Raw genomic sequence first — 13,612 nt, 5'->3', positions numbered from 1 at the left:
TGTTTTAAACCACCTAACCCTCAAACCTTTAAACACTCCTTTTTCACTTCGACACGAAAAACTAGTTAGTTATTTTATCAAACATTTAATTACTTTAAAATATTGTCATTTATGTTTAATCTGCCTGTATTTTATTACAGGTTTGAAATATATCAATTAAATGATTATTAGATACAACTGTGTCCGAGTTGAGGAGCCTAACCAACCTAACCAACGAACCCAAACCAACAAACCAATTAAACAATCAACCAACCTACCTATCTAACATCCTAGTGTCGACCCCCCTCAAGTTCTTACAAATATACTTTTAAAACATAATATTAATGATAAGTGAGGATAAAGGAAATAAAGTAGGGAAAAGAGGTATAAAGAAAAGAAAGATTACTCGCGAAAGGTTTGAACAGAGGGTAACATAAATTAATAGAATCATGTTTATGAACTACATCCATAACTGAACTATCTAAATTGATATGTATTTGGTTGAAATCCCAATTTTTTTATGCTCATCTTAACAACCATTCAAATCTTTTAAAAACTTAGATTTTACCAATTTTTCACGGATTTTTCCTCATTTTTTATTAAATTACAAATATTGATAATTTGTAAATTTATCCGCTAAATTAAACAACCTTTTACAATTTACATATTCAATAACGCATATCTTAGTTTACCTTCGACGAAGGGAGAAAGGTTGTTGAGAATTTTTTCCCTAAACTACTTCGAATTGAATTCCTCCTGAAATAAAAAAAAATTCAGAAAGGAGGGAGTTTTGCCACAAACTCAAATTTATTAATTAATATATATTTTCAAAACGATGTCGTAGACCTTAGATATTTTAAACTAGGAATTCTATTAGATCAACTAAATATTGAAGGTGTACAACATCAGGTTGAAAAATTATAGAGACGATCATCCAGTAAAATCGTGCTCATTAAAATCGTTCGTTCAAAAGAAACCTACAAAAAAACGAAATTATAAAAGTTTGTTTAAAAATCGCTCGTTCAGTAAAAAACCTGAAGTTTTTTCAAAATCTTTTGCAAAATTTGTTCGTTCAGTAAAAAAACCTTTTGTTTTTTCAAGTTCGTTTATGAACGATCAAACGTTTTAATTGTTAGTTTTTTTTCGTTCGTTTTCGTTTGTTCATAAAAATTCCTTCGTTTTATAAACTAGCCGTCTACCACTCCGTACATGTAAGCATTTTTATTATAGACCTTGTTCGACCCGAGGTTGGAAATTTTGTACTGTGGATATTGAGATTAATGTTTGATCTTAATCTTTTGTTAATCTGCAGATCAATTTATTCTTTATTCAATACCCATTGATAATCGTACCCTGCAGGAAAAACTGAAAAGTTCTCGAGATTATGGGTCTCCAAAGCAAAACTTTAAAATTGTGGATATCGAGATCAATGCTTGATCTCCCCTCTTTAATTTTTAGTTTGTTTTCAGGAAAGTTTATAAAATTCAACCATTCAGAGTGGTAAATGCAGAATCTGGAAAAGCCCATAAGAAGCGGGAAATTGGAATTTAATGAGAAAATTCTAATTGGTCTGAATCTTTAGTAGGAATATTGAAAAAGAGGGTAAAAGTGCGGATTAAGAAGAAATCAAAAGTTTCCACAGTGGATATTCAGATTAAGCGATTAGTATTATAAGTTTCCAATTCTAATGTTTTCTGAGCTGGAAACTTTAGATTTGGATATCATTAATCCTGATCGCTTAATCTGAATATCCACTGTGGAAACTTATAAATTTATTTTTAATCCGCTCTCTTTGGATAGATCCTAGATATCACATTTTTAAAAATATTTTACTTTGCATTAAAAACAACAATTTCAAAATCAGTTCTCATGAAACTCTGAAACGTTTTTGTAAAGATAAAATTCTTAAATATCCGTCATTTTCCTGCAGTTAAATTACAATCGCAACATTTTATGATGTTCTCGCTACAAACTTAAATTGTAATAATATGTAATATAATGTAATAATGTTTTAACACCAAGCACCAGGAAATATAAATATTTAGTTTTTTAACCATTTCCTACTTCATGTAATAAGGATACGTTTGATCACAAATACAGAAACGATGCTATATCGATTGGACTAATTATCCGATTAAACTAAAGTCAGCTGTTCACAAGCCGAATTTTAGAGGATTAAAACAAATATAAATTTAATCATTTTATATGTACTAAAAAACCTTTTATCATGTTTAAGGACTATAGTCCTTTTAAATGTTAGTCTAAATAAACTTTAATCTAAAACTTACGTTCCTTCAATCGATCATTAGCCCAGTTGATATGACACCACAACTGCGGGAAAATAAAAACCTGTTTTTTAAAAAGTTAAAGAGTGCATCTCTATTCTGTAGAAAGGAATTGAGTTTTTGTCACAAACTCTGATTTTCTAATTTCAACTTTATGGCAAACCAATGTCGTAGACCTTTAATATTTCAAACTATGAACGCTGTTAGATAAAAAAATGTAAGTGTGAAATATCAAAGGTTGCAAAGATATAAGGATTACAAAAATTGAATTTGTGACAAAGTCTCAAATCCTTAATCCAAAGACTAAATTAGTCTGGAGTTTGGCAAAAAGAGAGGATCAAGCGTTGATCTCGATATCGATATTTTAAAGTTTTCAGCTCAGCTTAGATCAGTTTTAATTACCTACTATCCTTATACGGCAGTTCCTCTGGGATCGAGATACCCGCCTCAAGAAATGGATCTTCCGCCATTTCCATTTCTCCATCCGCCTCATCAACTATCATGTAGGAAACCTATAACACGTCATGCGACGTTACTGGTGCGCCTTTGTGACCTCTAGTTTAGATTTTACTCACCAGCATAAGAAAATATTTTTTTCCAGTTTTATATTAAAATTTAAAAACATTCGTATATATGTTCCCTATTAGCCGACCAAACGGCAGGACCATATGGGCTGACATTTTTTGTGGACACTAATGGGTAGCCCAGGGGTGACATAGACTAAAAAAAATTTAAAATTGTCTTTTTTCTTTTGTTATTCCACGGGCATCGCCGGGCATTTTAGCTAGTCCATATAATAAAACAAGACATTCGTATATATGTTCCCTCTGGTCAGCCAAACGGTTGGACCGAATGGGCTGAAATTTTTGTGGACACTAATGGGTTGTCTGGGGGTGACATAGGCTAAAAAATTTTATTTGTTTTCTAAATATTTTTGTTTGCTTTATTTATTTATTTTATTTGACCTGCAGGTTTCTATCAATTAAATAATTGATTTCAAAATCTTCATCATCGTCCCCAAAAGGGTTTAGCAAGGTCTCTGCAACCTAAGAAAAAAACAAAAGATAATTTAAGTTGGTTGTCACCAGTATCTATTTGTTTAAAAAACATTTTCAAAAGAAGCCCAAATTGTTGACAAGGATCTTAAAAAGAGTTTAACTTTTTAAACTTTAAACTTTGTAAATGATAAAATAAATAAAAAAGTAAAATAAGGGAATAGGCCATACAAAATATATTGTCCTTTAAGGGACTGCCACATAATTTCAAGTGACCCTCCATCTAAAGCATTACATTTAGTTCAAAATGGCACTTATTTTGAATTCAATAGTTATATTTTTAAAAAATTACTTTCTAAAAAATGGAGTTGTTATTTTGTTGAATAATTACCTTAATCCACCCCATGTAACTTATAAACTCTATAATTGTGAAGAAGGGAACTAGAAAAACAAAAATATAAAAAAATGTAAAAATTATAAAATTATAAAATAAAAAAATGTTTACATGTAAAAAAAAATATTAGAGTGCAAAATAAAATATAGAAGAATAGAAATAACAGAATAATAGAAATATAGAATAGAAATAACAGAATAATAGGCTTTTAGGGTGCTTCGCTCCCCCGGCCCTGTAAATAGTTTTAGTTTTTAACTTTTATTCTGAAAGTCGGCCATTTAAAAACATTTTCCAATTTTAGCAGATACTCTTTTCGATTTGGTGCATTAAAAAAATTCCAACTATTTTCCAATTTTGATGTTGAATAAACCTTCCCTGGGCACATTTGAGGTGCAACGCACAATTTGGGCCCGATCGGTTCTGCCGTTTTGACGTTTATTGGATACACTCGGACAGACAAAAAACAGACAGACAGACAAGCAAATTATATAGATAGATAGATGAAAATATGAAAAAATACAAATATTAAATATAAAAATAAAAGAACTGGGCTGGGAACTTTTGAATGGGATATCCTTAATCCTGATCGGTTAATTAATCTGGAGATTAATAACAAGAGGAGAACAAGCATTATTTAATCTGGAGATTAGGAAAAAGAGTAGATTAAGAATTAATTCCGATATCCACCATTTCAAAAGGTCCCAGCTCGGCATATCAAAATATTAGAAAATCGAATACTTTAATGCATTTTCAAATAAAACAGGAGATCAAAGACATCTGTTTATTTCAATGTTAAATTTTCAAATATCAAATATTTAACTAAAAGAGTGTTAATTTCCTCAACACTAGTTGAAGACAACAAAAAACTAAAATCTCCAAAAGCGTGTGTGCATGTTTTTCATTTCTGGGAAGTAAGAAAAACAAAGATGAGATTTTTTAACGTTGAATACAATACTTTGATGATAAAACAAGATGTAAGATGTTATCAAACAAATTATTTACGTATTTACTTACTTACTAATTTGCTAATTTGTTTTTTCAAGAATGATGATTTTTTTTCTTTAATTTTTCTAAAACTTTCATTTCCAATAAGTGTGCTATCCCCAAGGAGTACGGAATATAATGAAGAAAGGATCGACCCGGCCCGCCAACCATATGGTTTATACATGCATGCTTTGCAGACGGTACCCCATTTAAAAAAGAGCTTTTAAATGTCGTCTTTAATTCTTTTAATGTGTTATTTTACTTAACCATATCAAATAAAACCGATTTTTATATGATAAAAAAATACGTTTGTAACGCCAATATTTTCCATCCCAAAAAAATGTGTTTGTCTGGCGTTATTCAGCCTACTTTTTCCCCAGTGTAATATATCTATTCTGAATACATGAACGGCGTGCATTGTACGCGGTATTTGTACATCAGACAGTTAAGGAAAGCATATTTCTTATTTAAATGGAGTACCGTCTAGCTGCAAAGCATTTATAATCATATGGTAGGGCGGGCCCAGGGGGCGGAAACGTCATGTATGTGTGTGTCTGTTCCAAAAGAATGTGTGTAAGTGATAACGAACCGAAGGGTTGTTCTGTAGGTATTTAGAGTACATAAGAATCTCGGTATTTGTACAGTTTAGGAGAGTACATTTATTTATTCTTAAATGTTTTTAAAATGAGTTCAAGATACATGTAATATATTATTTAAATATTTAAGTCAACACTATAAGCCAAAATTTTCATACAAAGAATATAATTCGATTAAAGTTTACAATAAACTACTTGTTATTCAAGCTTAATTATAATTGACGACATTGTTCTGCAATTTCCTTGACTGTAGTTATGTTGTGTGTCTGTACCAAAAGATTGTGCATGTGTGATAACGAACTCGTCTGCATAGTAGTGCGATTGATTCTCATGCCAGACCAGCGTCATTTCCCATCCCTTTATTCATATTCCCTTGGCGGGCCGGGTTGATCCTTTCTCCATTGTATTCAATACTCCTTGGTTATCCCCCCCCCCATAACCAAGATATTACACCCACCTATAAAATCTGGAGTATGATAACTGAAGGGTTGATCATTTGAATAAGAAACAGACAAAGCAGGAAATGTAGAATTATCACTAAAAAACTAAATCTATTAGGAAAATGAAAAAAAATTTGATTCAATAGAATAAGATGACGTGAAAGTTTTTACTTAAAACTTCATATTTAGAAATGATGATAAAATTAATCGTGAAAGCTTTCTCACAAAGTGTTTGTGTAGGCTCAGTGAATAAATATTAATTTTTATCACTAAGTATTTTTGTCTTTTACTACTTTGTCCTATACTCCTTCGTCCTATAGTCCTTTGTCCCATACTCCTTAGTCCTGTCCTCCTTTGTCCTGTCCTCCTTGGTCCTGTCCTCTTTTTTTTCATGAACTTCTTTGTCCCTTTCTACTTTTCTTGTCTTACTTTGTCCTTTCCTCCTTAGTCCAAAACTCATTTGTCCTTTACTCATTTGTTTTCACTCAGCTGTGACCTATTCTCTTTGTCGTAAACTCCTTTGTCCTATACTCCTTTGTCCTATACTCCTTTGTCCTATAATCCTTTGTCCTATACTCCTTTGTCCTATACTCCTTTGTACTATGCTCCTTTGTCCTATACTCCTTTGTGATATACTCCTTTGTCCTATACTTCTTTGTCCTATACTTCTTTGTCCTATACTCTTTTGTTCTATACTCCGTTGTTCTGTCCTCCTTTGTCCTATACTTCTTTGTCCTGTACTCCTTTGTCCTATACACCTTAGTCTTATAATCCATTGTCCTATACTTTGTCATATACTCCTTTGTCCTATACTCCTTTGTCCTATACTCCTTTGTTATTTACTCCTTTGTCCTTTCTTCCTTATTCCTATTCTCTTTTGTCCTATACTGTACTGTACTCTTGTATTTTACTCCTTTGTACTTTACTACTTTGTATCATCAAAATTGAAGATGATTGTTGAAAACTATTTTGATTTTTTTTTTTTATCAACAATTTAATAGTTTGATTCTAAATAACATTATCCGTAATCAGAGATGTGTTTATAGACGGGATTAGGTAGAATAACAAAAGGTAGAATAACGAAAGGTATAATAACAAAAGGTAGAATAACGAAAGGTATAATAACTAAAGGTAGAATAACAAAAAGTCACATAAAAAGGTAATATTACATAAAGCATAATTTTACGAATATTTCTTCTTGAAATTATTGACTGGAAAAGTTAGTTGTTACGACAAAATGTTGCTGTTTCTTCATACAGTATTTAAAAAAAGGTAAATTACAAAAGAATTGAGTTTTTGCCACAAACTCAAATTTTCTAATCTCCATATATTACCCATTACCATAGATGTTATATTAGTTACTAGCTTGGGAACCCAGCGCTGCCAAGGTTACTGAATGTTACCCCCGCCGTTTACCCGCACTTGAACGATTTTACCGGGAAACTAAATTTTTGCTATTAAAGTCGACCCACTAAACTCAGAATTTCAAAACCAAGCTGAGAACATTTTCGTGGGTCTCCCGAGTTCCCCAATCAAATATTGAGGCAAACTGGTCCAGGGGGTTCTGTATTATGATCGGACAAACAAACAAACAGAGATTACAACTTTTACATTACATTTACGTTGTAAATCGGAAACCTGCACATTGTAAATTTAATATGTTAACTTGTCATGTTATTGTGTAATAAATATTACTTACTTACTTACTTACTTACTTACTTACAATTAGATTGTTAGATCTAACTGAATTTATAGTTTGAAATATGTTATTGGGTAGCAAGAAATTATAGTTTAAAATATCCAAGGTCTATGTCAAGAATGTAGGGATTAGAAAGTTTGCGACAAAGACTCAATTCCTTTCAATGAAAATTTGTAACAAAATACCGATGTTCTCCACTAGGTATAAGATACTGTCTACCAAACAGTGCTGCTAGAAAGTAGAGATAAACAGAACCTGTCGCAACCTCAAATATATAAATATAAATATATTTGTCTTGACTGAACCTTTTGCCTCATACTCTAATTTTCTGATCCCTATATCCCTCTAAAATCTGATTATGTAAAATGAAAATTGTTTGAATTTAAAGAATTAATTTTTTCAAAATAAAATATCTATCCAACTGTATTACATCAAAATTTCAAAAATATAAGATTAGAAAATTTAAGTATTCAGCTTTTTTATAAAAATGACAGAATATAATCGAATTTTAAAAAATCTCAAACATTTGTATAAAAACACAAAACTTTCATTTAAAAACAAAGAATTTGAGTCATTGCCAGAAACTCAGATATTCTAATCACTATATCTTTGCAACCCAATGCTATATAGCTTAGATATTTCAAACTATGAATTATGGTAGATCAAATAATCTAAGTTTGAAATATCAAAGGTTTGCACCATCAAGTTGCTAAGATATAGGGATTAGAAAATTTAGATTTGTGACAAAGATTCAATTCCTTTATCTTGCCATTTAAAAACTGTCATAAAAAAGCTATAAAAACACAAATTCACCATAAAGAAGTATGTGCCAAAAATATTAAAATTTTCTCTCGTAAAATGAACTTAAAATTTCTAAGCTCCATACTTTTGCAACCAGATGGTGTAAACCTTTGGTATTTCCAGCTTATATTATTTGATCTTACAGTATTCATATTTTGAATTATCAAAGGTCTACAACATTGGGTTGTAAAGATATATAGAGATTAGGAAATCTAAGTTTGTCGCAAAACTCAAATTTTTTGTTCTTAGCTTTCTAAAATATTAAAAAGGTAAAATCAGCAACCGTCAGTGGGTCTAATAGAGATCTGATTTGTCATATAAAAATGTATTAAGACATTGTCTAATTTTTATAATACAACTCACCTGGGTATAGGCAAGAGGGAATTCTACCCAGCCATAGTTTAATATACTCCTAGTTCACACTTCAATATTATATATATATATAGTTTAATATACTCCTAGTTTACACTTCAATATTATATATATATATAGTTTAATATACTCCTAGTTCACACTTCAATATTATATATATATATAGTTTAATATACTCCTAGTTCACACTTCAATATTATAATACATAATAATTAATACATAATTTGGACTGCACCGCCAATTTACAATTACTAAAGCGACCAGAGGAGTGTGATATATATGTGTTAGCTATAGCTTGCCAAACGGCTGGACCAATGCTGGATTTTCCCCCATGGTTACCCTGGAAGTAACATTGGCTAAAAAATGTTCTGCAAAAAAGGAAATTTTTTTTGAAGTAAATTTTTTTTCAAAATCAAATTTTTTTATTCCACGGGCAACGCTGGGCATTTCAGCTAGTGGTTGGCCAATATATCTGCAAATTCTACTAAAGTTTTAAATTCTCTGAGCTGGAAACACAAATCATTGAGGAAAGTTAATTTCTGAATATAATTTTGAATTTTGAATGTTCCTATTGCAAGTCTCTATATACTCGAAACTTGAAACCAAGTTTGCATAAACAGGAGGCTCACATACAAACTAGAAAATATATCCATTAAAGGGACTGTAGTTGAAATATATCCATTAAAGGGACTGTAGTTGTAATATATCCATTAAAGGGACTGTAGTTGTAATATATCGGTTAAAGGAACTGTAGTTGTAATATATCCATTAAAGGGACTGTAGTTGAAATATATCAATTAAAGAGACTGTAGTTGAAATATATTGATTAAAGGGACTGTAGTTGAAATATATCCATTAAGGGGACTGTAGTTGTAATATATCCATTAAAGGGACTGTAGTTGTAATATATCCATTAAAGGGACTGTAGTTGAAATATATTGATTAAAGGGACTGTAGTTGAAATATATCGATTAAAGGGACTGTAGTTGAAATATATCCATTAAAGGGACTGTAGTTGTAATATATCGGTTAAAGGGACTGTAGTTGTAATATATCCATTAAAGGGACTGTAGTTGAAATATATCCATTAAAAGGACTGTAGTTGAAATATATCGATTAAAGGGACTGTAGTTGTAATATATCGATTAGAGGGACTGTGGTTGAAATATATCGATTAAAGGGACTGTGTTTGTAATATATCGATTAAAGGGACTGTAGTTGAAATATACCCATTAAAGGGACTGTAGTTAAAATATATTGATTAAAGGGACTGTAGTTGTAATATATCAATTAAAGGGACTGTAGTTGTAATATATTGATTAAAGGGACTTAGTTGTAATAAATCGATTAAAGGGACTGTAGTTGAAATTTTTATTTAACCTTCATTTAAAAGATTTACAATAGTAACCTTAAAACCTTAACTCTATAAATAATATGGTTTTTTGGCTTGACAAATTATTAACTCTGATAATTTCTCCGTTGTCGCTGAAGCAAAAAATCTGTAAAGAAACCACAAATGTAAATTGTCAGGATTCATTTGAGAGATATAAAACGTTTCCACGATGCATATAATTACTGAGTTTGACCACATAGTCGATGTTCAAAATCATGAATCGGTTTTTTAAAATTATTAAATAACGACGACGAAAAATAAAGTAAAAATTATATAGTAAACTAATTGGATGGAATTTTTATTGAAAAGACGACATTTGAGAAATTTGTAGAAATCTGCGAACAAATTCGTAAAGAATAAGAAATTCAATATAATGATGAAAAAGAAATAATTAATTCTAGCATTAACTTATTGACAAATTTCTATTGAGAAATATGTTCATAAACATCTAATTAGTTTACTGTAAAATTTTGATACATTTTTCGTCGTCGTTATTTAATAATCTAAAAAAATCAATACTCAAAACGTAACCAGCCAAATGAATAATTTTGTATGTTGCTCAAACTTAGTAATTATATATCATTAAAACGTTTTTTATGCCTAGAATGAATCCTAAAAAATATATTGCCGGTCACTCCCTTTAAGTCTGACATTGGGAATCTGACATGCCACTTTTTTATAAATGCAATCTTACTTTAAATTACGTTTACAGTCCCTTTAATGGAAATGAATAAAAAGATAAAAAAATGTTTTAATGAAGAATATAAGATTATATCAATAAGAGAAATGATACTAATTCATTACAAATAGAATGTAATATAAGATATTAATAAAAGTAAAAATGAATACTTATTTAAAAACACAAATACATTGAAAGAATAGAAAGATATTGTTGTTCAAAGCATTGAAAATTATGAAAATGAATAAGAAAATCAGCGAAAAATATGAAAAATGGGTAGTTTATTGTAGTATTTAAAAAATACTAGGAAAAATATAGGAAAAATGGGTAGTATATTGTAGTATTTAAAAAATAACAGGAAAAATATGAAAAATGGTAGTATATTGTAATATTTAAAAAATGCTAGGAAAAATATGAAAAATGGTAGCATATTTTAGTATTTAAAAAAAGTTCAAACAATAAAACAAAACACAGATAAATAACAAAAGGATTTAATATATGCATTGTAGTACTAAAAAGAAGTAAAAAACAAAACAAACAAAAAACACAGAAGAAAAAGTAAAAAGGTAAATAGGCATTGCAGAAGCAAAAATATTAAGAATACAGATACGTAGTGAAAATGGTAACATCAAAAAGAATTTAAAGAAACAAAAAAAAACACATTTTTTAAAATTCTTTCTAATTTTGCGATGTACTACATATATGGGGAAACAATGTAGTACATCGCAGAATTAGAAAGAATTAAAAAAAAAACACAAATATAAAAGATAGACAGACAGATAGATAGATAGACAGACAGATAGATAGATAGATAGATCGACAGATAGATAGATAGATGGATTACCTTGCCTTGTTCTTTAGCCCGTTGAAGGAGTTTAAGCGCCCAAAGTATTGGAGTCCAAGTAGATTCATGAGGAGTCCTCTGATCAACCTGAAATATATGTTTAGTATTGGAGTCCTGTTAGAATCATGAGGAGTCCTCTGATCAGCCTGAAATATATGTTTAGTATTAGAGTCCTGTTAGAATCATGAGGAGTCCTCTGATCAACCTGAAATATATGTTTAGTATTGGAATCCAAATAGATTCATGAGGAGTCCTCTGATCAACCTGAAATATTAACTATTCAAAATAAAAGTATGTAGACGGTTGCTGACTTAAATTGAAAAATATAAACATTCAAAAAATATATCTTTTCACATTTGGCCCAAATGTTTCTTCCCCTGGATCAACCTGAAATATATATTAATAAGATGGAGGTAGGGGCAAAAGATTTACATTTTCTCCTTCACTATATATATATGTATATTTATTCATAGAGTGGCAGATCCAATAATAACCAGTATTATCCATTAAACTGTTATATGAGCCACCATAAGATAGATATCGTCCTAATTCTATCTAGAAAAGTATTCAATTAAAAAAAATTCTTTCTTTTACTAACTTTTAATACTGAATTTTTATATTTTAACTTTGAAGAATTTTTTTCTTACTAATCAAACGCTTTTCCCAAGTCAATTCTCATCAAGTAGATATATCGGTCGCCGAAATAATACTTTCAAATTCCACTCTTTCAAAAATTTACCTTTTCCAACCTTTCTGCTTCGTGAGGAAGGAGAAGTTTACTTTCTACAAGAGAATCCATTGTTGGGAATCTATCCAACACCTGTATATATATATTTATTGATATTGCTGGACATGGTGTTTCGTGTGTCACGTGTGACATTCTTCAGCAGCAATTATTGTGGATTTTTCATAAATACAATTTCTAATTTCTAACAAATAATCTGGTTAAAAATATATACTTTATATTTGAAAATATCAAATTCAATTTGACATATTTGATATTTACACGAAATATAATAGAATCATAAAGATGAAGGGAGGAATTCACTTCCGTGTCTACATTCCTTTCTTTTACTAAACCGTTATGGATTTTACGAAAGCACTATTAACGTACGTCTTTTCCATTATACATCCATACTTTGTCTGTCTGTCTGTTTGTTTGTGCCCAATAAACGTCAAAACAGCTGAAATGTACAGATCTAACACAACATTTTGATAAATTGATTTATTGATTAGTCAATCTATTGATCAATTTATCAATTGATTATTTGGTTGGTTAAATTATTGATCAATTGATTTATTAATTAGTTGATATATTTAATATATTGATCAATTTATTAATTGAATTATTTATTAGTTGATATGTTAATATATTGATCAATTTATTAATTGAATTATTTATTAGTTGAGTGGTTGATATATTTATCAATTGATTAATTGATTTATATATTAGTTGATCTGTCAATTTATTCATTAATTGATAAAATGATTTATATATCAGTTAATTGGTTAATCAACTAATCTATATCTATTATGTGGTGATTCATGGTGTTAATGATTGATAGATGATTTGTTTAATTGATTCATAGTTTGAATTATTGATTTGATGAATTAAATAACCTTATGTGAAACTAGTCTATAAACTAGTATTGTAGATAAATTAACATATCTCATAATAGTCAGGCGTAAATTCTTCTTAAACTCCTGATTTTCCTGAAATATTAAATTCATAATAATAATAACAATAATAAATAATAATAATAATAATAATAATAATAATAATAATAATAATAATAATAATAATAATAATACAAGATTAATATATTAAAGGTAAGATTAAAGGGACTGTAAGCTGAATTTCATGTGACCCTCCGTACAAAACAACAGAACCTTTGAGAGCTTTGACTCATCAAGTATGAATAATTTATCAATATTTTTTTTCTTTAAACTGTTTATTTTCATTTGCGGTTTCTCTGCGAGAGTGACTAGAGATTTTTTTGCTTATAAAAAGCAATGAAGAAACTTACGGAAATAAACTCTTTTAGAGTTCGAAAACGACAATATCTTCCACATTATCTTTGGATAAAGGTTTCAAGGGTACCGTTGTAAATCGGACATTGCTATATCTGCATGGAGGGACACTTGAAATTA

At 29.6% G+C, this 13,612-nt stretch overlaps 1 protein-coding gene across 2 annotated transcripts in view; it reads right to left on the bottom strand.

Annotated features, from left to right (window-relative positions):
* Positions 1 to 13,170, bottom strand: part of LOC111708400 (bestrophin-1) — a 28,223-nt gene extending 15,053 nt beyond the window's left edge. Inside the window, exons 1-11 of one of the 2 annotated variants that reach the window (XM_023481763.1) lie at positions 13,082 to 13,170; positions 12,201 to 12,281; positions 11,462 to 11,548; positions 9,114 to 9,181; positions 8,537 to 8,585; positions 7,558 to 7,637; positions 5,691 to 5,770; positions 3,651 to 3,700; positions 3,230 to 3,310; positions 2,667 to 2,776; positions 672 to 735 (exon numbers count right to left, since the gene is read on the bottom strand). In XM_023481763.1, the coding sequence (XP_023337531.1) occupies positions 672 to 735; positions 2,667 to 2,776; positions 3,230 to 3,310; positions 3,651 to 3,700; positions 5,691 to 5,770; positions 7,558 to 7,637; positions 8,537 to 8,585; positions 9,114 to 9,181; positions 11,462 to 11,548; positions 12,201 to 12,281; positions 13,082 to 13,135 (804 nt within the window). In that variant the 5' untranslated portion in view covers positions 13,136 to 13,170. Of the gene's footprint in view, positions 1 to 671; positions 736 to 2,666; positions 2,777 to 3,229; positions 3,311 to 3,650; positions 3,701 to 5,690; positions 5,771 to 7,557; positions 7,638 to 8,536; positions 8,586 to 9,113; positions 9,182 to 11,461; positions 11,549 to 12,200; positions 12,282 to 13,081 lie in introns of those variants that run through there. The other variant, XM_023481764.1, reaches the window with a different exon arrangement.
* Between the last annotated feature and the right edge of the window lie 442 nt (positions 13,171 to 13,612).

Source organism: Eurytemora carolleeae, unplaced genomic scaffold (assembly GCF_000591075.1).
Source record: "Eurytemora carolleeae unplaced genomic scaffold, Eaff_2.0 scaffold20, whole genome shotgun sequence".
In the NCBI taxonomy this organism is placed as follows: Eukaryota; Metazoa; Arthropoda; class Copepoda; order Calanoida; family Temoridae; genus Eurytemora; species Eurytemora carolleeae.
This window is presented reverse-complemented; position numbering and strand designations above follow the sequence as displayed.